We start from the raw sequence: 27,520 nt of genomic DNA on the forward strand, positions 1-27,520 counted from the left end.
TTTAAAACCAAGCAAGAGTTAGAGAAAATTACAAAATGTAAATTAAATGGTTTTGGTTATATTAAACTAAAAAGGTTTTGTACAAACAATAACAATGTAGTCAAAATCAGAAGGGAAACAACAAATTGGGAAAAAGATCTTTATAACGAAAAACTCTGACAGGGGTCTAATTACTCAAATATACGAGGAGTTAAATCAATTGTATAAAAAAATCAAGCCATTCCCCAATTGATAAATGGGCAAGAGACATGAATAGGCAATTCTCAGGTAAAGAAATCAAAAGTATCAATAAGCACATGAGAAAGTGTTCTAAATCTTTAATAATTAGAGAAATGCAAATCAAAACAACTCTGAGGTATCACCTCACACCTAGCAGATTGGCTAAAATGAAAGAAGGGGAGAGTAATGAATGCTGGAGGGGATGTGGCAAAATTGGGACATTAATGCATTGCTGGTGGAGCTTTGAACTGATCCAACCATTCTGGCTGGCAATTTGGAACTAAGGGCTTTAAAAGAATGTCTGCCCTTTGATCCAGCCATACCATTGTTGGCTTTGTACCCCAAAGAGATCATAGATAAACAGACTTGTAGGAAAATATTTATAGCTGCTCTTTTTGTGGTGGCAAAGAACTGGAAAAGGAAGGTATTCCCTTCAATTGGGGAAGGGCTGAACAAACTGTGGTATATGCTGGTGATGGAATACTATTGTGCTCAAAGGAATAATAAACTGGAGCAGTTCCAGGTGAACTGGAAATACCTCCAGGAACTGATGCAGAGTGAAAGGAGCAGAGCCAGAAGAACATTGTACACAGAGATTGATATACTGTGTTAAAATCGAATATAATGGACTTCTGTACCAGCAGCAATACAATGACCCAGGACAATTCTGAGGGATTTATGGTAAAGAAGGCTACCCACATTCAGAGGAAGGACTGCAGGAGAGGAAACATATAAGAAAAACAACTACTTGAACGCATGGGTTGGGGTGGACATGATTGAGGATGTGGACTCGAAACTACCACACCAATGCAACTACCAACAATTTGGAAATAGGTCTTGATCAAGGACACATGACAAAACCAGTGGAAATGTGTGTTGGCCATTGGTGGGGGGAGTGCGGGGGGTTAAGGGGAAAGTAGGAGCATGAATCATGTAACTATGTTAAAAATGAATATTAATGAATGTTTAAATTAAAAAAATAATTATTTAACACCTAATTACAATCACCCAGAAGAAACATTCATGGACTATTGGAGTAGAGAAGAAGAATTAGTTACCGAAGAAGGAACAAAGTCTGAACTTCAATCGATTCAAGATCTAGATAGTGATATAGATGAATGATAAATAAAATCATAAATGACATCATGATGGACTTTGATTAACTTTGTTTAACCACATTAAGAAAGAAGAAAGATTCATCAAAATTTTTATGGACATGCAGTTTCATCATTTTCAATTTGAGAAGGGCATGTGGTAACATCATACATCACGTCAAAGACTTTGCTGACTTTGTGGATCATCATAAGGACATCAACGCTGAGGACTACAATGATAACTTTGACCTGACTACACAATCGGTGTACTATACAACAGCGCTGTGAAGAGGAGTTCATCTGATCAGTGTTAGAACCATAGGTTTGAAGAGCACATCTTACATTCCCACAGAATTCTCACTGCAGCCAAACACCTTAGAATTCCATTCACAGAACATATGCTGTTAGCAGAAGATTTTGTCAGGAGTATGTGACACTTCATCACACAGTTAGGTCATAATTGACAACACATGGAACATTTCTAACCTTCACATGTACATATGTAAATAGTAGTTCACACATAAGAGAGAAGGGTTTGTCTGCCTTAGCTAAGAGTTTTCTTTTACTTTGTTTCACACACCTTCTACTCAAAACCACCTGACATATCATTTTAAAGAATGTACAAATGTAAATGCTTGCTTACTAACCCTTAGTGACAGCCTGTACTAATACACAGGAACAGAATATTTAGCTTTGTTAAGTTAGATCAGGGTCAGAATTCTCTTTGTAAACTACTGTACATATTTTAAATCTTTATTTTAACCAAAAGGCTTTTAGCTAGTGTTTAGTTTACTTATTCTTACTAATATTTTCTAACATAGGCATAAGAGTATTAACATAATAACATACTAATACTTAGAAAGTTTGTATTTAATTTTAGAAAGTTGCTAGAGAAAACTTTTCTTAGTTGTTACTTTTGTGGTTAGTTCATGAAGATATATAAGTTTATAGTTAGAGTTTATTACTTAGATTCTTTTTAGCTAATGTCATGCTTTAAGACTGTTCTGTTGATGATTTGTATTTAATCTTACTTTTCCTTTCTGTTCAAAATTTTGTAAAACTTATTCCCATTTCTTTCCTTTACTTTTTCCCATAACCCATCTTAGCTAAGCTTAGAATAGAAATAGTGTAAGAATAGGAGTTAGAACCTTTTATTGTTTTGGGGATACTTAAAGAGATTAAGGGGAATAGTTTAGTTTTAGTCTTAGAGTAAGTCTTTAGTTTCAGAGCTTAAGGATCTGGAAATGTTGCAAGTTGCAAATTTCCAAAAGACAAATGGGAATATTGTAATGCAAGTTTTAGCATTGCCATGTTTGGCTTAGGCAATTCTTTCAGTTGCCCTGAATGGAATGTTGACGGTGGCATGCGCCATGTGCCAGGTCCCAACTGTCACTTGAACTGAGACTATAAAAGGCCCTGGAAAGCCAAGCCTGGGTTCTGTTTTACCCCTGACTTCACCCTGATCACTCTCTTACCCCTGACCTCCCCCGGGACCCCAGTTTGGGGTAGGAGAACGTGGGTAGGAAATTAGGATAGCTTAGATTTTAAACCAATCTTCACACCAGCTTGACAATATCTATTATCAACATCAACTAAATTAGCCAGTAGATCTGATCATTTCTTGACCAGAGACAGCTTAGCTCTGACTGAGGGCTGTCAGCCCTTGGCAGCCAAGACTTTCTTAGGATCTTTGCGAGTTTCAGCCAGCCAAACCATACCAACAGTTTAACAAAAACCAAACCTTCTTACCTTTGCTTTGTTCCTTACCCAGTAGTCAATAAATCCCATAGCCTTCAACCAGAGAATCCTATGGTTATTTCTTACCACCAAAGGCTAAGGAGGATAAGCAACAAGGAGAGAATTCAGAATTGTTAAGGTTGAACAAAACTCCATTGCTGAGGGCAGGAAGCTCAGACAACCCCTTCCTGCCAGTCAGCCATCATCCAATAGAGGGAAGATTCCTCAGCAGGGAGGGGCCGGCTGCCTGACATCTTAAAGGATCCTTGCACCTAGCAGTGAGATCCACTGGGCACTCAGCATTCTGGGTTTAGATTTGAACTTAAAGCTAGTTCATTCCCAACTGAGTTTGCTTACTCCTTCATAACAATCAAATCCAACCTCCTACTAGGTTTGTTACCAGCTCAAGGCCCCTATTGATCCATCACCCCTCATAACACAGTTCTGAAAGACTTATGACAGGGAATGCTATCCAACTCCAGAGAAAAAACTGATGGAGTCATCTTTCACATTAGTGTATCTTTTATTTTATTTTGGGAGTTAGGTTACGTATGAGTGTGCTCTTACAACAACAAAAACAAAGTGTGTTTTTATTACAATAAATAAAATTTTAAAAAGAATGCTACTTAATCTAGTAACAAATATGATCAATGCATCTTGCACATTCCTAGACTAAATTCTACGCTTGAGAGATTGGTATAAACAAATGGATCATTTCTGTAGTGTGTAAATTAGTTGTCTAGAACTTTTCATTTGTTTTTCCCAAAATATTAGGAGTGCTGCTTTAATATAATATGTGTTAATTATGCTTTCGTGGGTTAGCCCTGAGATTAGGGGAGAATGGAAATTTTGTTTTAATCAGTTTTATTATGGGGAATGCAGGGTAAATAAATACTTCCCCTGCAATATTTCAGTTTTAATAGTCAGTAAGCCATTCTGAATATGGTTAAAAGAGCAGATAGTTGAAATGAAATGAGCAAAATAATGTATAAAGTAACAACAATATTGTACAATGATTAATTCTCAGTAATATGATGATCCAAGCTAATTCTGAAGGATTTATGATGAAAAATGCTAGAGAAAGAACTGATAGAATCTGAATGGAGACCAAAGTATACTATTTTCACTTAATTTTGTTTGTGATGTTTTTAAAATATGTTTTCTTCTACAACATGACCAATATGGAAATATGTTTTATATGATATTATATGTATAACCTATATAAAATTATTTATTGCGTCATGGAGGGAACAGAAAAGAAGGGAAAGAGAATTTGGAACTCAAATTTTTAGAAAACTGTTACAAACTGACTTTTTACATGTAATTGGGGAAAAAGCAAAATATTGAAAGATTAAAAAAAAGAATAGTGACAAAGAGAATATTTTCACCTTTCTGGATTAATGGGCCCTTGTCCCTAGCATGAACCAATAGCTTATTTGTAAGTGGTAGAGTACTCAATTTTTTGTGGATACATTTACATGCAAGTTAAAATATTTCAATGCCCCATGACTATCAATGAAGCCAGGGTTGTATTAATTTGTGTTTAGCTTCCTCTCCAGTGCCAGCAGCTCCTCTGCTACAGCTTGAAGACTGTTGCACACACAACAACAGTGCTACATTGTCGTGGAAACAGCCACCTTTGTCAACAGTGATAGCAGAAGGATACATTCTGGAACTAGATGATGGAAATGGTGGTCAGTTCCGAGTGAGTAGAGCATTTGGCTTGTTTATTTTGTTTTCCAATTATATATTATAAATGAAGCCATAACTTTTTAAAACATTTATTAATATTTATATTTTAGAAAAGTTAACATGGTTACATGATTTGTGCTCCCACTTTCTCCTTCACCCCCCGACAACCCCCACCCCGGCCAAAATGCATTTCCCCTGGTTTTAACATGTGTCATTAATCAAGACCTATTTCCAAATTGTTGATAGTTGCATTGGTGTGGTACTTTCAATCCCCAATCATGTCCTCATAAACTCATGTATTCAAGCAGTTGATTTTCTTCTGTGTTTCCTCTCCTGCAGTTCTTCCTCTGAATGTGGGTAGTGTTCTTTACCATAAAACCCTCAGAGCTGTCCTGTGTCATTGCATTGCTCCTGGTACAGAAGTCCATTACATTCGATTTTGCCATAGTATATCAGTCTCTGTGTACAGTGTTCTTCTGGCTCTGCTCCTTTCATTCTGCATCAATTCCTGGAGGTCTTTCCAGTTCACATGGAATTCCTCCAGTTTATTATTCCTTTTAGCACAATAGTATTCCATCACCAGCATATACCACAATTTGTTCAGCCATTCCCCAATTGAAGGACATACCCTCTTTTTCCAGTTTTTTGCCACCACAAAAAGAGCAGCTATAAATATTTTTGTACAAGTCTGTTTATCTATGATCTCTTTGGGGTACAAACGCAGTAATGGTATGGCTGGATCAAAGGGCAGGCATTCTTTTATAGCCCTTTGAGCATGATTCCAAATTGCCAGCCAGAATGGCTGGATCAGTTCACAGCTCCACCAGCAATGCATTAATGTCCCAATTTTGCCACATCCCTTCCAACATTCATTATTCTCCCCTTCTTTCATTTTAGCCAATCTGCTAGGTATGAGGTGATACCTCAGAGTTGTTTTGATTTGCAATTCTCTAATTATTAGAGATTTAGAACACTTTCTCATGTGCTTATTGATAGTTGTGATTTCCTTATCGGAAAATTGCCTATACATTTCTCTTGCCCATTTATCAATTGGGGAATGGCTTGATTTTTTATACAATTGATTTAACTCCTTGTATATTTGAGTAATTAGACCCTTGTCAGAGTTTTTCGTTATAAAGATTTTTTCCCAATTTGTTGTTTCCCGTCTGATCTTGGCTACATTGTTTTTGTTTGTACAAAAGCTTTTTAGTTTTATATAATCGAAATCATTTATTTTACATTTTGTAATTTTCTCTAACTCTTGCTTGGTTTTAAAATCTTTTCTTTCCCAGAGATCTGACAAGTATACTATTCTGTGTTCACTTAACTTATTTATTTATAGTTTCCCTCTTTATATTCAAGTCATTCACCCATTCTGAATTTGTCTTGGTGTAGGATGTGAGATGCTGATCTAAACCTAATCTCTCCCATATTGTTTTCCAGCAGTTTTTGTCAAATAGTGGATTTTTGTCCCCAAAATTGGGCTCTTTGGGTTTATCATATACTGTCTTGCTCACGTCACTTACCCCAAGTCTATTCCATTGATCCTCCCTTCTGTCTCTTAGCCAGTACCATATTGTTTTGATGACTGCTGCTTTATAGTATAGTTTAATATCTGGTACTGCTAGGCCCCCTTCCTTCACATTTTTTTTTTCATTATTTCCCTTGACATTCTTGATCTTTTGTTATTCCAAATGAACTTTGTTATAGGTTTTTCCTAATTCAGTGAAAAAGTTTTTTGGTAGTTTGATAGGTATGGCGCTAAATAGGTAAATTAATTTGGATATAATGGTCATTTTTATTATGTTAGCTCATCCTACCCATGAGCAATCAATGTTTCTCCAATTCTTTAGATCTAGTTTTAATTGTTTGGAAAGTGTTTTGTAGTTGTTTTCGTATAATTCCTGTGTTTGTTTTGGTAGATAAATTCCTAAGTATTTTATATTATCTAGGGTGATTTTAAATGGTGTTTCTCTTTCTACTTCTTGCTGCTGTGATGTGTTGGAAATATATAGAAATGCTGATGATTTATGTGCATTTATTTTGTATCCTGCAACTTTGCTAAAGTTGTTGATTATTTCTACAAGCTTCTTAGTTGATTCTCTAGGATTTTTTAAGTATACCATCATATCATCTGCAAAGACTAATAGCTTAGTCTCCTCATTGCCTATTTTAATACCCTCAATTTCTTTTTCTTCTCTAATTGCTACTGCTAGTGTTTCTAGTAGTATGTTAAATAATAGAGGTGATAATGGGCATCCTTGTTTCAATCCTGATCTTATTGGAAAGGCTTCTAATTTATCCACATTGCATATGATGCTTGGTGATGGTTTTAGGTATATACTGTTTATTATTTTTAGGAAAGGTCCTTCTATTCCTATACTTTCCAGTGTTTTCAATAGGAATGGGTGCTGTATTTTGTCAAAGGCTTTTTCAGCATCTATTGAGATAATCATGTGATTTTTGTTTGTTAGATTGTTGATATGGTCAATAATGTGGATGATTTTCCTAATGTTGAACCATTCTTGCATTCCTGGTATAAATCCCACCTGATCATGGTGGATGATCCTCTTGATTACTTGCTGGAGTCTCTTTGCTAGTATTCTATTTAAGATTTTTGCATCTATGTTCATTAGGGAGATTGGTCTGTAGTTTTCTTTCTCTGTTTTTGATCTACCTGGCTTAGGAATCAGTATCATATTTGTGTCATAAAAGGAATTTGGTAGTGTGGGAAATATAAGTAAGGTAATGGGGTCACCAGGGATATTATAAATAAACTAAGTAGTTTGTGGGAGTACTCTCTAGGATTTATGAGAGACTGGACCAGGGTGGAGAGAACAGAGTTTACTGGATTTCCACAGGAATGGCAGTTGATCTTAACTGTCACTCAGCTTCCACCAGGCCAGAGTATAGTAACAGCCTAACAAGGTAAAAGGGACTTAACAGCTTTAATTATGTTATACTAAAAAGGTGGGAAAGGGATTTCTATACTTTAAATCTAAAGGATAAAATCACAGGGCAATGGGAGGACTTATTCTACTCTTATCTAAGTGATCTAAACTAACAGGGCCCAAAGAGCTGTAAATGGAGCCTCTGCCTCAGACCTGGAACCTGCCAGGCTTGAGTACAGGGAGGGGCTTTTGTGGCTTTGGGATTCTCACTGCAATCCACTGATGATCTCTGGATGCCAGGAGCTAAAGTTGTCTCAGGTACCAGGTAGAGAGGGTTTTGCTTGAAGCACTGTCCACCAGAACTCAAACTTCACCTTCTTCCTTTGGCACTGTAGATCTTGTCTTTTTTGCTAGATGCCACGCCACACAGGATCCCAGGGGAAAAACAGGATGCAAGATGTCCTTTTACTCTGAGTGCTCCCAGGGCTAACCACAGTTTGTGTTAACCCCTAATGGAGTCCCACTCACAGCCAAGTCCCCTCTTCCTGCTCCTTCATTCCCACCTGGAATTCCCAGCTCCATCTCCTTCCTGCTATGTACTTCCTAATCAATACCTAATCTAATCTTCCTCACAACAGTAGGACTCCTTCTTTGCTTATTATATCAAATAATTTGTGTAGTTTGGGGGTTAGTTGTTCTTTGAATGTCTGATAGAATTCACTTGTGAATTGTTATGAGTAAGATGAGATTAGCTAGTTATTAGGAATTAAGATGTACCTAGCAGGAAGGAGCTGGAGCTGGGAAGTCCAGGTTGGAATGAAGGAGGAGGAAGTCTGCCTGTGCCCTGAGTGTGTTGACTCCATTAGTGGTAGGCAAAAACTGTTGCCAGCCTGGGAGACCTCACAGCAAAGGACACCCTGCTTCCTGTTTTCCCCTGGGATCCTGTGTGGTATGGCATTTAAGGAAAGGACAAGATCTACAGAGCCAAGAGAAGAGGACAGTGCTTCAAGCAAACCCCTTTCTACTTGGTTCCTGAGACAACTTTAACTCCTGGCATCCAGAGATCATCAGTGGATTGCAGTGAGAATCCCAAAGCCGCAAAGCCCTAGCTGTACTCAAGCCTGGCAGGTTCCAGGTTTGAGGCAGAAACCCAGAGACTCTTTATAGCTCCTTGGACCCTGTTAGTTTAGATCACTTAGATAAGAGTAGAATAAGTCCTCCCATTGCCCTGTGGTTTTATCCCTTAGATTTTAGTATAGAAATCCTTTCCCACCTTTTTAGTATAACATAATTAAAGGTGTTAAGTCCCTTTTACCTTGTTAGCCTGTTACTATACTCTGGTCTAGTGGAAGCTGGTGACAGTTAGGATCAACTGCCATTCCTGTGGAGATCCAGTAAAACTCTGGTCTCTTCCCCCTGGTCCAGTCTCTCATAAATCCTAAAGTGTGTTCTCACAAACCCCTTAGTTTATTGTAATATCCCTGGTGACCCCATTACCTTATATTTTCTTACAGAATCCATCAAGGCCTGGCGATTTTTTCTTAGGGAGTTCTTTGATGCATTGTTCAATTTCTTTTTCTGATATGGGATTATTTAGGTATTCTATTTCTTCTGCTGTTAATCTAGACAATTTATATTTTTGTAAATATTCATCCATATCACCTAGATTGCTATATTTATTGCCATATAATTGGGTGAAATAGTTTTTAATGATTGCCTTAATTTCCTCTTCATTAGAGGTGAGGTCTCCCTTTTCATCTTTAATACTGTCAATTTGGTTTTCTTCTTTCCTTTTTTTATTAGATTGACCAGTACTTTGTCTATTTTATCTGTTTTTTCAAAATATCAGCTTCTAGTCTTATTTATTAATTCAATAGTTCTTTTACTTTCGATTTTATTAATTTCTCCCTTGATTTTGAATATTTTTAATTTTTTAAGTTGCATACCCAATTCATTAAACTCTGCCCTCCCTAATTTGTTAATATATGCACTCAAGGATATAAATTTCCCCCTGAGTACTGCTTTGGTTGCACCCCACAGAGTTTGGTAGGATGTCTCATCATTGTCATTCTCTTCAATGAAATTGTTGATTCTTTCTATGATTTCTTCTTTGACTAGCTGGTTTTGGAGAATCATATTATTTAATTTCCAATTAGTTTTTGATTTTCCTGTCCAGGTGCCCTTACTAATTATTATTTTTATTGCATTATAATCTGAGAAAGTTACATTTATTATTTCTGCTCTTTTGCATTTGTTGGCAATATTTCTGTGCCCTATTACTTGGTCAATCTTTGTGAATGTACCATGTGCAGCTGAAAAGAAGGTGAATTCCGTTTTGTCCCTATTTATTTTTCTCCACATATCTATTAAATCTAATTTTTCTAGGGCTTCATTCACCTCTCTTACCTCTTTCTTGTTGATTTTTTTTTATTTATCTAGGTCTGAAAGAGGAATATTTAGATCTCCCACTAGTATGGTTTTACTATCTATTTCCTTCTTGAGCTCTACCAGTTTCTCCTTTACAAATTTGGATGCTCTGCCATTTGGTGCATACATATTGAGCAATGTTATTTCCTCATTGTCTGTACTGCCTTTTATCAGGATATAATTAACTTCCCTGTCTTTTTTAATCATATCTATTTTTACTTTGGCTTTATCAGAAATCATGATCGCCACTCCTGCCTTTTTTTCTCATTTGAAGCCCAAAAGATTTTGCCGAAGCCCTTTATTTTAAACTTGTGTATGTCCACCCGCCTCATATGTGTTTCTTGTAGACAACATATATTAGAATTTTGGTTTCTAATCCACTCTGCTATTTGCTTCTGTTTAATGGGTGAGTTTCATCCCATTCACATTCAGAGTTATAATTATCAGTTGTCTATTTGCCAACATTTTGGTATCCTCCCCTAGTTCTATCCCTTCTTCTTACACTATTTCCTTTTAAACCAGTGGTTTGCTTTAAGCCAGTAACCTTGTCCCCTCCCTTGATTTACTTCCCTTTTTACCCCCTCCCTTATTATTCCCCTCTATTTTTTAAGGCCTAATGAATTCCCTCCCACTTCTTCTCCCCTCCCTTTTTTGACCTCCCCACTCCCCTGCTCCCCTTGGTTTATCCCTTCTGACTTTCTCAGTAGGGTTAGATAGAGTTTTATATCCCAATGGATATAGCTACTCTTCCCTCTCAGGGTTAATTACACTGAGAGTAAGGTTTAAATATTACCTCTTAATGCTCTCTTTCTCTCCTTCTTATAATAGTATTCATCCCTTCCCCTTCCCATGCCCTCTTTGTGTGTAATAAAATATCCTATTTTTCTTATTCCTTCAAGATTCTCTTGGTGTTCTCTACTATTCACCCCCTTCTCTCCCTCCCACCCATATCATCTTAGACCATTTAGTATTCCAACCTCTCCCTATAAATAATTCTTCTAATTATTATAATAGTGAATGCTATAATGGTGAACAGAGTTCACTACAGAGAATTATAGATAACATTTCTCCACATAGGAGTACCAATAATTAGATCTTATTGAAGCTCTTAAAGTGGCAAATTTTAAAAATATGAGTTTTCTTACTTTGTCTTCTGTTTCTTATTTACCTTTTCATTTTTCTCTTGATTTTTGTGGTTGGATATCAGACTTTCCATTTAGTCCTGGTCTTTTATGTGCAAATGCTTGGAAATTTTCTATCTTGTTGAATGCCCAAACTTTCCCCTGGAAGAATATATTCAGTTTTGATGGATACGTGATCCTTGGTTGTAAACCCAGTTCTCTTGCCTTTCTGAATATCATATTCCAAGCCTTGCAGTCTTTTAGTGTGGAGGCTGCCAGATCCTGTGGGATTCTGATTGGTGCTCCTTGATATCTGAATTGTCTCTTTTTGGCTTCTTGTAAAATTTTTTCTTTTACTTGGAAGCTCTTGAATTTGGCTCTTATATTCCTGGGGGTTGTCTTTTCAGGGTCTAGTGTAGAGGGTGATCTATGGATCCTTTCAATGTCTATATTGCCCTCTTGTTGTAGAACTTCAGGGCAATTTTGCTGAATAATTTCTTTTAGTATGGAGTCCAAATTTCTATTAATTTCTGGTTTTTCAGGAAGACTAATGATTTTCAGGTTGTCTCTTCTAGACTGGTTTTCTTGATCTGTCAGTTTCTCATTGAGATATTTCATGTTTCCTTCTATATTATCAGTCTTTTGACTTTGTTTTATTTGTTCTTGCTGTCTTGATAGATCATTGGCTTCTACTTGCCCAATTCTTGTCTTTAGAGACTGGTTTTCTGCTATAAACTTTTGATTTTCCTTTTCAGTTTGGTCTGACCTGTTTTCCAGCTGTTTGATTTTGGTCTCCAATTTGCTTATTAATTCTTTTGATTTGGGGGCATGTTTTTCTAATTGCCCAATTCTAGCCTTTAGTGACTGGTTTTCAGCTACAGTCTTTTGATTTTCCTTTTCAATCTGGTCATTTCTTGTCTTTGATTTACTTGCCTCACTTTCCAATTGTGAAATTCTGCCTTTTAAACTGTTATTTTCTTGCCAGATCTCTTCCATCTTTCTCATGATCTGAGATTTGAACTCTTCAAGACCTTGTGACCCATTTTCATTGTTTTGGGAAGGTTTGGATATGGTTACTTGTTTGTTCTCCTCTGCTGTTTGCTCTGTTGTCTGGATTTTTTCTGTGTAAAAGTTGTCGAGTGTTAAAAGTTTTTTCTTCTTCATCTTTCTCTTCTGGTTTTCCTGATGATTCTGGCTTGCCATTGTAAGCCGAGTGCCCTCTCAGTTTTATGCTCATGCACGGGATCTGTCTGCGGTCTTTAGACTCCTGAGATCTCAAGTCTAAGTGTTCTGGGTCAAGCTTCCTGGTGGTCTCCTTGCTTGTTCTTCTGCCTGAAGCTCCTTATCAGTCTCAGGGAGCTGCTTCCGCAGTCAAGCACCTCTCTGCACTGGGTCCCCACTCAAGGTCCGCTCCTGCACTCAGAATCAGCCCCTTCGTCTGAGCCTTAGCCCGCGCCTGTGTCATTCCCTTCGCCTGTGCCTGGGCTCAGGGTCTGTGTTCAGAGTCCGTGAGTTCTTTAGCATCTTGGGGGTCTTAAGTCTTGCTGCTCCCAGGAACAAGCCCTGGTGAGCTGCCAGTGACTTAACGCGTGTCCCAAACTTGCTCTGACTCTTGTGCGCTGGCTTTGGCGTTGTAGGTGGTGTGGGCTGGGGGAGGGGTTTGTTCCGCTCGTGTTTTCGTGAGAGCTGTTTCACCACTTTATAGCATGGAAATGCCCCGATTCCACGTACCTTCAATGTTGCGCCCTGTTGTGGGGTCCCTTCTTTACTCTGAATTTGTTTTTAAGTCTTCTTGAGGAGTCCTCTATGCGTGGGTTAGGAGAGGTCAAGCAGCTGCTTTTTACTCTGCCGCCATCTTAACCCGGAACCCCCTGAAGATATAACTTTTGATAAAAAGCTTTTAAAAATAATTAGACAATTACTGTGCAATGTAGATTGGTGCTAAGAACCCTGATTCTAAAATCAAAAGACATGGATTTGAGATTATGTGGTACTGCTACAATATGTGATCTTATATAAATAGTTTTACCTCTTTGAACATTTAATTCCTCATTAATAAATTATTATAGAATTATGCTATTATAATTATATTTATTATATTATTATAATTTTGTTATAATATTATAACAACTGTACAGTATTCTTCAGAGGTTATTGAAAGGCAATTTTTAAACTTTAAAGTACATTAAAATGTGAATTTCTATTTTCATATTTTATGTGTTAATCAAAGCTAAAGCCCATGACCACTACATTCTAATGGAGAGTTTGATGATCTGTCTAGATCATTTTTTCCCAAACTTTTTTGGCCTACTGCCCTTTTTCCAGAAAAAATATTACTTAGCCTCCTAGAAATTAATTTTTTTTTAATTTTAATAGCAATTAATAGGAAAGATAAATGCACCTGTGGCCATCACTGTCCCCCTGGATCACTGCAGCACCCACCAGGGGGTGGTAGCGCCCACTTTGGGAATCACTAGTCTAGATTATGCAGTTGACCCCTTTCATTCTCCCTATTCCTCCACTTCCTGAAAATCATTTCAAACTCAGTATATTTAATTTTGAAATTATTATCCTTGCCCTACCCTTAAATTCTTTTCAACTTCCTGCTTTCTGTCATTACATTCAGAGTCAGAAACTCTGAAATTTCTTAAAGTCCTTTTTTCTACACCTTGTAAACACTTGAGTTTCCCCTAGTTATGAGCTTATTCAGGGTGGGGCCTAATGAAAATTATGGTGAAGTCAAAACCAAGCAGAGCAGCTGGTGGAAAATTATAAGATGTCTGGGAATTTGAGCTTACTATAAAAGAATGTTTATAGGAGGATTGACTTGGATTTTTTTGTCCCTGCTTCTGAGTATGCTGCTTTACCAAGGCAGTTAGGTGGCATATACATATAAAAGAGCAAAATAAAGCACTGAGCCTAGAGTCAGGAAGTCAAATCTAGCCTCAGATGTTTACTAGCTATTTGATCCAAGGCAAATCACTCTTTTTTTTTTTTAACCCTTAACTTCTGTGTATTAGTTCCTTGGTGGAAGATTGGTAAGGCTAGGCAATGGGGGTCAAGTGACTTGCCCAGGGTCACACAGCCGGGAAGTGTCTGAGACCGGATTTGAACCTAGGACCTCTAGGTCTCTAGGCCTGACTCTCAATCCACTGAGCTACCCAGCTGCCCCCCTGCAAATCACTCTTAATAGCTTTTGTTTTATCAACATTTAAAAGGACATAATAGTATATACTTTGCAGAGCTATTTTGAAGATTAAATAAAATAACATCTATAAGCACTTAGTAGATGCTTAATAATTGCTTGTTCCCTTCTCCTTTCCTTATCAAATTGACTTATTCACTGTCCCCATATTGTTTATTCTTATCTCCATGCATTTGTTCACACTTTATCCCCACCTAGAATATTGTTTCTCATTATTTATTCTGATTACAAATGGTGGGGGTTGTGGGATATGCTCTATCAAATCCCATTTCTGGACTCTTTTCAACTGGGTTCAGTCCTGAAGAATCTAGCCTCCAAAGGGGAGTCAGACTCTCCTTATATACATTACATTCTCATCCCACCCCACAGTACAAATCTGAAAATAAACTGAACTTAGATTTGGCTCACATCTGGTTCTCTCCAAAAGAGGAAGAAAAAAAAAACAAATTCTAGAAAGATATTAAATGTACTAGGTAGCTCAGGTGTAGGTGAAATAGAATATCTATTAATTATATTCACCACAAAAAAAAAAAAACTGCAAAACTTACCTGACATTCAAAACAGTACTTTTATTACAATGGTCTAAGAGACTGATGTTTTAAATATTTAACTTTCATTGGGACTGTTGAACAGGCATTCTGTCTCTTCCTCAGCTCTTTGCTGAGTAAAGTTCTGTCTTCTAACAAACTAAATCATAACTTATATTCATTGTCCTGTAAGTGGTCATCTTCTCCAAAAAGGTTATTTTTCCTTTTTCCAATTATCACCAATCAGGATAACGCTTGTACTCCCAAGATAGATACTATATTTTAAAAAATCTGTCTGTTATGATTGCTGTTTAGTCACTTGTATTCAGGTAGGTCTAGCTTCTTGGCTCATCTGGGCCAGCAGACTCATTGCCAGACATGGGCACTAACCAAGGCTGCTGAGGCGAAAGTGGGAGAAATCCTCTCCTCTCACCAAAGGAAATACAGGAAAAACTGTAGAGATCTTAAGTCACATGTTTAAAAAGAAGCAAGAACAGCTGTAAAATTTACTGAGTTGGTAGATACTCAAGGACCAAGTAGAATGAATAGATGATACAGGCACAAGAGGACTAAATAAATAACTGATAACACAGTAAGCCAAAGCACATGTTTCATGAGAAGTAGTCAGAGAAGAGGTTCAGTATTTTGGACTGCATGGATTGGGCCCACATTTCTATTCTGAATCACTTTTTATAAGGTGACCTTTTATTCAAACTTTGGTTATATGCAATTGTTCCATATCTTTCAAAAGTCCCAGATGTAATTCTACCTTGTCAATACAGCCTAAAGTAATCCTTCTGTCCTACTGAAATTCTATATCTAGTATAATTTGTAAAACTTTTTCAGACTGGCTATCTCCTTCTCATCTTTGATAAGTTTTATCTTCTTAACTATACTTGTATTGCCTTTAAGAGCAAGGATCCATCTTAAATCCTTTGAATCACCCAAAGTACCCAGAACATCTCTTTACACATATAAATATAAACTTTTCTTGAACTTTTTAAAAATTTCAGGCTGTACAACTACTTGGGATAGTAGAACCCATTAAGTAATTAGGGGTCCTTGGTTTTAAGCTTTAAGGGAAGAAGATCCAAATTAATATTAGATATTGATTAATGAAAATAAATATTGATTGATTATTCTTCACTTTTGAAAGACACTCTCAAGTTACATTTTAATGAATTCTTTTGTTATGAGATTGAGTTGAAACTGAATTAGAATGACATTTTTGGTTTCTCTCTTCCAAATTTATATGCTTATCTATTCATTTCCCATGACCTGCACTTCCACTTCATCTTAACCACACAAAAAGGTGGTCATATATAATTGATCTTGCTATCACCATAAATGTACCACCTCCATGTTCAAGAATTTCAAAGTTCTCTGATCTAACTATGAGGAATTGTCTTTCCATCTCTCCCTCTGCCTCCCTTTACCAATGTCTAATTTTCCTCTGCGCTGCAACATTCAGTCCTTGACCCCTCAGTTTTCTCCCAGGTTATCTCCTCTGAACTAGCCATTTTTTTTCTTTTTTTCCCATTTTGACCTTTTGGGGAATCAGTTCAACTCAACACATTCTCCTTTTTTGTATCCCTGATCCCTTATCATATTCCTGATTGCATCCAACCATGCCTCAGCCCTGGAAGACTCCTGACATCCACCAACATCATTCCTACATATGTATTACCCCACAAAAATGAAAACAATATGAGGAAAAATTGCTGACTGGAGCTATTACAAATTTATGTTACACAAATGCAACTAGGTCCTCACAGCTGCTAACTATTCCTCCCTTATCAACTCACTCTCCAACTCTCCAAAACTCTTCCAAACCTTTTCATCTTTTCTCAAACTTCTCATTGCTTTCCCTCTTCCACCACTCTCAACTTAAAACTTGCCTCATATTATACTAAAACAATCAAGACCTTTTACTCTGAACTCCCTTTTCTCCTGTCTTTCTCAACTCATATCAGTCAATTTTTTTTACCACTATTTCCTTCCCCATCCCTGTTGCACATGAGTAGCCTTTCTCATTATCAAGGCCTTTCTTTGTACATGTACAAGCAACCTTATTCGATCTTCTCTCTTCTAACCAATTGACCCATCTATTTTAAGGAGTTTTAAGGAGTATTATGAGAATTGTCATCTCAAAAATAACAAAAGGCAGTGAAAAATACACAGAAAGTTTGGTGAGAAACTCGATTTCAGATAGGCAATATTGAAAACATTTAGGGACAAATCTAAAAGGAAGACAACAAATAAGGAAAAATATATCTGTCAAAATTTCTATAACTATTTACTTACTTAATGGCAATGCAGTTTTAACATTAGGATTTTAACATCAATAGGCAATTAACATATTGCCAAGCAACTATTGGACAAAATATGCTGATGAATATCTATGTGGGAAATAATGCATTTATGAGATGTGGAAAAATTTATTCTGAGGTTATCTAAAAAAGAGGATATTAAATGATTGAGGATTGAGTGAATCATAAATGTTAATACTACAGAAAAAGCAAAATGATGATTGAAGCCATATCAGTAAAGTTTGAATAATATTACTGATTTTTCATAATTATGAATTATTAATAACAAACATTTTCAAGGACATCCTTGAGCACGTAAGAAAGATTTTATAAGCCAGGTTTTATAAACAATATTCTATAGCAGACTATGTCTTTGAAATCCCACAATTAGTATTGTATAAAATGAGAATACAAAATATCATTCTGCTAATTGTATGCCAATTATTTTACAAAGAATTTGTAAGAAATTTTGTTGCATTAGCAGTGTTCAATAACTGTCTCTCATGCATATGTTAAGATAATAAAAGATTCCTTGATTAAAAAATTCATCTTCTTCTGAATCTTCTTTAACCTCACTCATTATGAACAAATTGAGTCTGCCATTTTCCCTAAAGACAGTGTATCAACCTACTCCTCTCTGGCACCACTCACTAGTACTGCATCTTCCCTGCACAAAGTGCCCCTCATAGATTTATTGAAGCTTTTCTTAATAGGACTGTTTTTTATTTTGTATTTGTATCTTTTGCACTTATCATAGTACTTGGCACATAATAGACATTTAACAAATATTATAATTCTTTTGTTGTGCTATCATGTATATTACATTAAAATGCACATATAATTATAATTAATTATACATTTATTGATATATTAGATTTATTTTAGGACGTATTTCTTTTCTTTTTTTTGATGTTTAATTTTCCACCAATTACATGTAATTCATTTTTTAAAATGTTGAGTTCCAAATTCCCTCTCTCATTCCTACTCTCCCTTCTCCTAACTCTCATCTCTCCTTGACATAATATGATACAGATTTTACATGTGCAATCATATGAAACATTTCCCTGGATTTTGTGGAAGAAATACCAAATTTAACAAAGAAGAAAAATTGAAATATAGAATGATTTAGTCTGCAACTCCATCAGTTCTTTCTTTGAAGGCAAATGGCATTTTTCATCATGAGTCTATGGAATTGTCTTGGATCACTGCATTGCTAAGAATAACTACATCATTCACAGTTGTTCATCAAAAATTAAGAGCGAGATCTCGTTATGGGAGGTCCTGGGTTCAAATCTGATCTCAGATGCTTCTAAGCAGTGTGATCCTGGACAAGTCACTTAACCCCCATTGTCTTGCCTTTACTGCTCTTCTTCTTTGGAGCCAATCACAATATTGATTCTAAGATGGAAGGTAAGGGTTTTAAAATTTTTTCTTATCACTGTGTACAATATTACATAGTAGACATTTAATAAATACTTTTTCTTTCATTCGTTCTCAAATGTAATAACAGAAGTATTTTTCCAAAGGTCTCCCAATTATTAATTTCCACAGAAAAAAGCAGGGTTGTGCTTGCTTTTCAAAGTTGCTTGTCACTTTCATGGATGGCATTTATCAGGGAGCCAATATGGATGGGGTTTCCTGTAAAATAGTGTTCTCAACATTCTTTTCTTTGAAGATTTTTTAGTGTCATTTGAATCAAACCCCCAAAATTTGGGATCCTAAAGAACATCCATAATACTCATAGGAGTTCCACCCAAGTATCCAAATAATATTAATCAAGTGATGATGAATGCTTATTTCCAGATTATGATATATAATTAGATATATAATGTATCCGTCACTTTATATGTCTTGAAAAACAATGCTCTTCTCTCAAAATTAAATATAAAGAATCTCTAAGAAATTGTTTGGAAATTTTTAAGCTCCCTGAAACAAAATAATGATTCATGGTATTATTTTTTGGCTGTTTCTTTAGTTTTTATTAGTGCTCTTTGTGATTTTTCCAAAGAATATATTTTTTCTGCTTTTTTGTGTTTATTTTATTTAACTGAAACATTTATCATTGTTTTGAATTAATAAATGTGTGCAAATGAATGAATGAATAAGCAGAATTCAGAAAAATTACACATGCCTGTGAAAAAATTTAAGTTACCCTTGGGTAAAAAGTTCTTTTATATAATAACATTATAATACCAGCAATTCAATTTTAACCTTTGACAAGGCAAATTTAGATACAGATTAATACACATACACATATTTTCACTCAATTATTACTTTTTAATGTAAAAATGAACATAAAATAACTAGTGTTACCTAGGAGAAATCTTAAAAGAGGGTATTTATTCTGTAGAGGCAAAATAAGTGAAGTAAATGTTAGAATGGACTTCAAGAAACATGACTGCCTTTCATCACCTAAAACAAGAATGAATTTCCAAATAAGTTAAGCAACAATGAGAACTGCATATAATTCCTGGGAAAACCTCATAAAAAATAAAGTCTAAAGAAATAAGTAAGCAAAAATCCTCCAATACAATGAAGAAAATGTGGAAACATTTGTGGAAGAAAAGAGCAACACTACAAAAACAAAAACTAGACTTCTCATGAATATGGAATAGCCATAAGAACTTCCAATGTGATTAACAACATCTAGCACTTAGAGTTTTAAGTTTTACCCTGAACTTTACTTATATTATCTAATTTGAAGTTCAGTTAAACAACTAAAGGAAGTTTTGACATTCACTTGGGAAAAAAACCAAAATATCCTAAGTCAGAAAAATCAACATGAGAATTGACAAGTTAGAAGACAAGGTAGAATATGTTAATAAGGGAGTTGGCTAAAGCCAAAATTAAAAGCAAAAGACAAAAATGAAAGCATCATCAACAAATATAGCCTGGAGTAATCAAACAAATGATAAACCAATATAAAAAAATTTAAATATAATTTCAGTAAAATGAAATTGAAAAAATTTACACAAAATCCATGAAAGTAGAATAAAAACAATAAGAGATCAATCAAGGGAGAAATCTTTCCATAAAATATTTTGAGAGGCAACCTTAGTGCAATTAAAAGCTTAAATTGCATCTTAGGTCCTTTCTAAGCCTATATGCTCGTTTGATCTTTAATAAGGGTTTGCATCCAAGATTTATAGGGGCAAAAGAAAAAAACAAGTAATCTAGTAATAACTTTTAGAAAATCTCTAAAGCACTATAAGGATGATGAAAATAAAAAAATCAACTTTCATATCACCCTCAACACATTGGCAAAGATAACAAAAATGGGAATAGTTGATGTCTGTAGAATGAACCACACTATTTCTGAACCTTTTAATTGACCCAAACTTTCCGAAAAACAAATTCAAATTATGTTTTTTAAAAAGATGACTAAAATTTTCTTTGACACAGCGATGCAGTTGCTAGGCACATGTTCCAAAAAGACTTGAGATATAAAGATCCCACATACACCAAAATATGTATAGCATCATTTGTGTAATAGGAAAAATACTACAAGCAATAGTTGAAAAAGATTGATCAGTTACTTACATATAATTGAACATAATGGAATATTCAATATTTTAAGAATATTTACTTTATAAAACAATACTTTAAGAAAAGAAGAAACACAGAATTTGAGAGTCAGAAAGGACTTTAGTGGCCATCTAGGGCAACCCAACACAAAAGAAATCCTTTAACATACATGACAAGTAGTAATCTAGTTTCTGATTAAAGACCTCTAAACAGGGATCACGCTATACCTTTCTATGAAACCTATTTGACTTTGTAATAGCTCTAATTTTTAAGAAAAATTTTCTAACATCAAGCCTAAATTTGCATCTTAGCATATTCCACTCATTGCTATTGCATTTGCTTTCAAGACAAATAAAACAAGCCTAGTCCCTCTTTTACACAAGATCCTTTCTGATAATTGAGTCTCCCCTGAAGTCTTCCCTTTTCCAGGGAAGCCAAATATAGCCAATTTCTTCAATAGTTCCTTACGTGACGTGGTGTATAAGATGTTTAGGGAGGACTAACATTTCTGGTATGAAGACTTGCTGAGCTCTTTTAGAGGGCTGCTCATCTACCTTTCATTTCCGTCTTTAGCTGAAAAGCAGGGGGGGCTCTTTTGGTTGTATTCTATCTGTTCTTTTAACTTTGCATTAGAAAAAGGGTTAGACTTTTGTACTTTTCATAAAATTTGCAGCATGATCATTAAACCATGTATATAATAAAATGAAACTAACCCATGTTAAAAACAAAAACTTTTACCTGTGGTTCTAGGAAATTGTAGCATGCACGGCAACCACACCCTAATAAACTATCTTGGCAATGGGCTAAATGGTATAAACTAGATTTGTGGTAACCAACAGGCCTCAAACTTGTCTGTGAGTTAGGAAGGATGTCTACCCCAAGCATGTGAAGCCTTTCCTCAGTGGAATGGGTAAGATGAGAGAAGTTTTTTTCCAAAAGCCATGAAGGCAACTGAAGCAGGCACTATGGAACACTTAGAGCCTAGTCAGATATTGAAGACACCAAGGTCATCCACTCCATCTATCACAAGTCATCCTGACTTTTGTCTTGCTGACTCTGATTGATCTGGAAAAGAGAATGAGACTTTGTGTAACTCTGCTTCATCTAAATACAATTCACTGGCAACTCAAGAAAATAAAGGCTAGACAACAACAACGTGACATAGACTCAAGTTCCTTCATCATATGGACAATGTCCAGAATAATAGGTTGTAGTATCCTTTTAAAAATTAAACCATTATGCCCCTAATTGAATACAAAACTCCAGATGAGATATGACAAAGATAGAATAAAGTGGAATTGTCACTTCTCTGTTCCTGGAAGTTGTGCCCCTATATACCTGTGATCACATTTACTTTTTTGGTCACAATATCAAACTGCTGGCTCATATTGAGCTCACAGTAACCAAAAAAACTTTAGATTTTATTTAAAACTGTTGTCTATGCCTCCCTCATCTTATATTTGTGAAGCTTGCATTTTTGATATCCAAGTGCAAGATTTTATGTTTATCATTATTTAATTTCATTTCCTTAAATTTAACTCAATGCTCTAGATTGCCAAGATATTTTTGGTATCCAAATTCTGAAATTCTCTTGTTGGCTATACTTTATAGTTTTATGTTATCTCCAAATATGACAAGTAGTGATGTAAATGAAAGTACGGGGAGGTGGTTTGAAATAACGTAGTAAGGGGTTAAAATGAGTCCCTTACTACAGTGGGAAAAGTGGGGAAAGAGGATTGTCAGTTAGATGTATCAACTGACAATAGGGAACTGAAAAGGTGACTGAACAATTACAAGTAATAGCACTCAGCTGGGGACAACAAATAACAGAATAACAACCAATAATAATCTGGAAAAGTAACACAGTGGGTCCAATGTATGATGAATGTTTCATATGTCAACAATACAACAAGGCTGTAATTAAAACAAGAGCTTTTGGAGGAAAACCTTTAGCATTCACACCATTTGAGTATCTACAAATAGACTATGTCACAATGCCTAAATGTCAACAGTATAGGTATATTCTCGTGATAGTGGACAAGCTGACCAAATGGCCAGAAGTGTTCCCGGCTAAAAGAAACAATGCAGCTTTTGTAGCAAAAGTGTTATTAAAGGAGATAGTTCCAAGGTTCTCTATACCATCAGTAATTTCATCTGACTCTGGTAGTCATTTTGCAAATTCAATTTTAAAGCAAATCTACCAGGTGTTAGGGATCAAGAGACACTTGTGTTCTATATATAGACCGCAGTCATCAGGGGCCGTGGAATGGACTAACCAATTTCTAAAATCAATGATTGGAAAGTTATGTACAGAGAGTCATCTTAAATGGCGAGATGTTTTACCTATGGCACTTTTCTATTTGAGAAGCCAACAAAATAGTCAAACTCATTTGTCACCGTTTGAACTGTTATATGGTCAACAGCCATGGATAGGAAAAGCTCCACGAGACACTGATTATCTATCACATTTAGGGATTGAGTGCAAAATCTATGAGTCATCTTCTCAAATTTAAACCAACCGTTAAGTCTCTTTGCGTGAATTTTTACAGCTTCTAACAGGTCAGATCTGCATTTTACTAATGTCCTCATGCTTTCTGGTGAACTCAAATCAATGCCAAAATGGTCTCTAGGCCAGTCCATTAATACAGGATTTGATCTTGTTTCTTCAATAAACCTGGCTTTTTCACTGGGCGTAAAGAATTCCTCCAATACAAATTCAACGTCCTAATACGATGGATTAAAAAGACTGAATGTCCTTTTTAACTCTTTAGCCGCCCTGTAAGGTGAGAGAAAAAACTTGGGAAATCTTTTCCTCAGCACCTCCAAATACAGCTTCACCATCTGCCCTAAATTGAGTTTGGTCCACAATGGGAAACAATGTCACAGTAGCCGATGCCATTGCCCCCTCCTCAGTCTGAGTAGCCACACCAGTCTCTGTCTCAGCTTCATTATCAGTTTGTGTGCTCATGTTAACCATTGTCTTCTTATTAGCCTTATTTTCTTTAGGAAGATATGTGTTTTGTATTAGTTCTAGTTGTAAGATGGTGTGTTTGACCAATTCCTGTCCAAGTCTGATTTTATTGTTAATCTCAATCAACATCTTCAATTGATCCCTCATTAAAGACATGACATTCTCAGTATCTTTCCTTGCTCTGCCATTATCCCATGCATAAATTTTCTTTAAAGCCAAAATCATCTGCAGGAAAGCCACCAAAGCTACAACCACTGTTGGCAGGTAGGATAGAAACTCTGCCAGTGAAATAGTTAGATATCTATAGGTGTCATATATCTTTACTAATTTCACTAGATATTCTGGTACTGTATAACACCAGAGCCTCATCACTCCCTGGGTGAATGAGTATACAAACATTGCCAGAGTGCTCAGGATAAATGTCATTCTTACAATTCCCATTATCCTTCTTTGAAATCAACAGGTCCTAAGCCTGGCTACGCCAAAAACTGTTATAATTATTGGGAGTCTCTTGATCTATTTGAGATGGTAAATTGATGTACAGAGAGAAATAAGATGACCCTTCTCCCTTATAACAGTTGCCCAGGCAGGATCCTTCAGGTCTAAGAGGTGTATCCCTTCAGGACCCACCTGGGTTAATTGATATGTTGATTTGGGCTCTTTAGTTAGGTTTGTATTCTGACTGTGATTTCTCCCTTCCCAAAACAAGCTTTGACACTGCTTTAGGAAGGTACTTTAAACCTTATATTAACAAGAAGGATAGGGGTAAAGGACTGTGGTATAGGAGACCCTATTCTATTGGTTACTAATGAAATCTCAACTGCTGGCAGATGAAGAATCAATGTAGCTTCCCTCTGGTTCAGTCTGGCCAGGACTAAACCAGATTAGGTAAACTATTGGGATATTTTGACTTCTTCTTCAAAAGATCTTCAGCCTTACAGCTGAGTTATTTCCACCCTTTTCCACCCTCTTCTTTGTCTCCTGCCCACTTCCCAGATCCCTCCCGGGCCCTGGGAAACCTAGATATCTAAATGATGTAACTCTTAATATCTAGGGGCAGTAGACACCAAGGTGGTGGTCAGGTACAGGTTGAACAGTATCTCAAGTACAGGAAGAGTTTTGCAGAGAGCTGTTTGCACCCTCTCACTCCAAGACCAGGATCTACCGATCTCCAGCCTCAGCACAGGTCAAAGACCCAGAACTTTTGCAGGATTCTCAACTGCTCCTCCTCCTGCCTCTCGCATGACTTCCCTGGGAACATTCCATCCAACTGGCTTATTTGTCAATCAAAGGTGATCTTCAAGCTCCCAGAGATTCAATATAACATGTGTCAACCAGGTATCTGGGAAAGGACTTACACAGGTAGGATTGTACTATCTAAGCTGTTTAATAAATAAGTGGAATGGGGAATGAAGGGAAGTAGGAAAACTGCCACTAAGGTTTAGTGATAACTACCAGGTAATAAAGGGATGGACACAGACTACACTGAAACTAAAACTATTAACAGACTGACTCAGGCAAGGCAGTCTGACTTGACAGGGTTAAGGGGATCTCACAAAGATGTCCTTGGTGGTTGTTCTCAAGATGTCACAGCTGGTCACAGAAAATCAGGATAAACAGCAAGATAAAATCGAAGAGTGAAGTGAGGGAGATTGGAGAATCTGTGTTTGTCCACCACACCAGATAACTCCACTTCTCAACCTAAAATTTCACTGGTCTTGATTGAAGATGTTCGGTCAACATTCAAGGAAAACTACAGAGTATTTAGTTCCCCAAAAGACACAGGCTCACCCTGACAGCTGCTCCAAAACCCAACTGCCAGCCAGAGTCACTATGTGTCAGTTCCTGTGCAAGATTCCAAGTTCTCTTGCCAGCCAAGTCTGCTCTCTCTGCTAGCTATCTAAGATAAATTCTATTTCTCTATAACAGTAGGGGGCTGCTGGGTAGTTCAGTGGATTGAGAGCCAGACTTAGAGAAGGGCTCAAATATGACCTCAGATACTACTTAGCTGTCTGACCCTGGGCAAGTCACTTAACCCCCCATTTCCTAGCCCTTATCACTCTTCTTCTGCTTTAGAATCATGTTGATTCTAAGACAGAAAGTTAGGGTTTTGATAAAAATAAGTAAATAGATAAAAACAAATATGGTGGGGATGTAGACTCAAAACCACCACACCAATGCAACTAACAACAATTTGGAAATAGGTTTTGATCAACAACACGTGATAAAACCAGTGAAAATGTGCGTCGGCTATGGGGAGGGGTGCAGGGGGTGAAGGGGAAAGTAGGAGCATGAATCATGTAACTATGTTAAAAATGAATATTAATAAATGTTTAAAAAAATAAAAAATAAATTAAAAAAACAAAAACAAATATGATGAATTTATATTGGATTTATATTTTTATCCATGTCATTGATAAAAATGTTAAACTGAGTAAGACCAAGCAAAGATCCCTAGGGTACTCTATGAGGAATCTGACTATTAATATTGTAACAACAACTACTCTATGAATACAGCCATCTAACAAGGTTTGAATTCATATGATTGTATCATTTATCTAACTCACATTTTCCCATTGTCTACCAAAAAATAGTACGAGAACATTATAAAAGCCTTTTGCAAAAAATCTAGATAAAGTGGCATTTCTTTCATCTGTTAATTTAGTATTCCCATGAAAAAAGGGAGATTTGGTTAATCTGGCAAAGAGTTTTTGATGGAGACATGTTAAGTGTTTAATAGCTGCTTCCTTTTCTATGTATTCTCTTTGGTGATCTATTTTACAATTTATAAAATTGAGTTCTCTAACTTAGTATTACCTGATTCCATCATTTTCTTTTCTGAAAAGTGGAACAATGTTTGCTTTTCTGCAATATTGTCATATCTCTGCTATTTTCCACAATTTTGATACTATCCCTGAGAGTGGCTGAGCCCTTCCAAAATCCCAAGGCATTTTGGACCTAAGGATGTGGTACATATTAGCTAAATGACTAATAGAGCAGTTAGAGGTTGGGGGGGTGGTTCTTACTTTTTTTTCAGGTTCCCATTACTCATATTCTCCCTATCACTTCAAGTGTAAAAGGACATTCTTTGTAGAGAAAACAAAAATAATAATTGAACATATCTGACTTCTCCCTGTTGTCATTTATAATCATTTTCAGAAAACATTTCATCTCCTTTCCCTCAATATAGCTAATTAAATAACATTTTACTCTGCCCTTCCTAAACTTTATTATTTCCTCATACTATTTTTAAAAGACTGTGCCATACTCATAGTCATCCTGTGTTACTGGGCCTTACATGTACATTCTATTAATTTTCTTTTTAAAATCTAAATTTGCTGTTAGGTTCCCTATGCATTCATCTTGTTCTATTTAAACAAATTTCATTTTCCTCCTCACTAGAATTATTTTGCTTTTTATCTTCAGAATTCCATTCTTGTACGTCTTCCTTGTCCCCTAAGCAGACTTTCCATGAAGCATTTTAGTCCATGATATCCTATCTATCTTTCCTCTCTCCTCTGAAATCTGTCTTTCCTAAATCTAGGATACATGACACAATATTTTTTTTTATCCTGGGACTCCATTCTAGGAGCATAGGGCCACAACCAGTAGGCAATGGATTGCTCAGGGTCACCCAGGTGGGAAGTGTCTGAGCCCGGATTTGAACCTAGGACCTTTCGTCTCTAGGCCTGGCTCTCAATCCACTGAGCTAGCCCAGCTGCCCCTACTTTAGGTTGCAGTTTCTTTAGCAGATGTAGTTTTTGCAGGGTGGGGTTGCTAGCCCCACGCCCAACCCTCCTCC

The 27,520-nt window shown here is 36.2% G+C and overlaps 1 protein-coding gene across 5 annotated transcripts in view; it reads left to right on the top strand.

The window, feature by feature from the left end:
- Positions 1-27,520, top strand: part of TRIM9 (tripartite motif containing 9) — a 218,460-nt gene that overhangs the window by 141,906 nt on the left and 49,034 nt on the right. For 2 of the 5 annotated variants that reach the window (XM_044664741.1, XM_044664742.1), the window contains exons 6-7: positions 4,598-4,759; positions 5,191-5,212. The exons of the other annotated variants lie outside the window; for them this stretch is intronic. In XM_044664741.1, the coding sequence (XP_044520676.1) occupies positions 4,598-4,759; positions 5,191-5,212 (184 nt within the window). The remainder of the gene's footprint in view (positions 1-4,597; positions 4,760-5,190; positions 5,213-27,520) is intronic. 5 annotated transcript variants of the gene reach the window in all.

The sequence above is a fragment of the Gracilinanus agilis genome, chromosome 2, assembly GCF_016433145.1.
Source record: "Gracilinanus agilis isolate LMUSP501 chromosome 2, AgileGrace, whole genome shotgun sequence".
NCBI lineage: Eukaryota > Metazoa > Chordata > Mammalia > Didelphimorphia > Didelphidae > Gracilinanus > Gracilinanus agilis.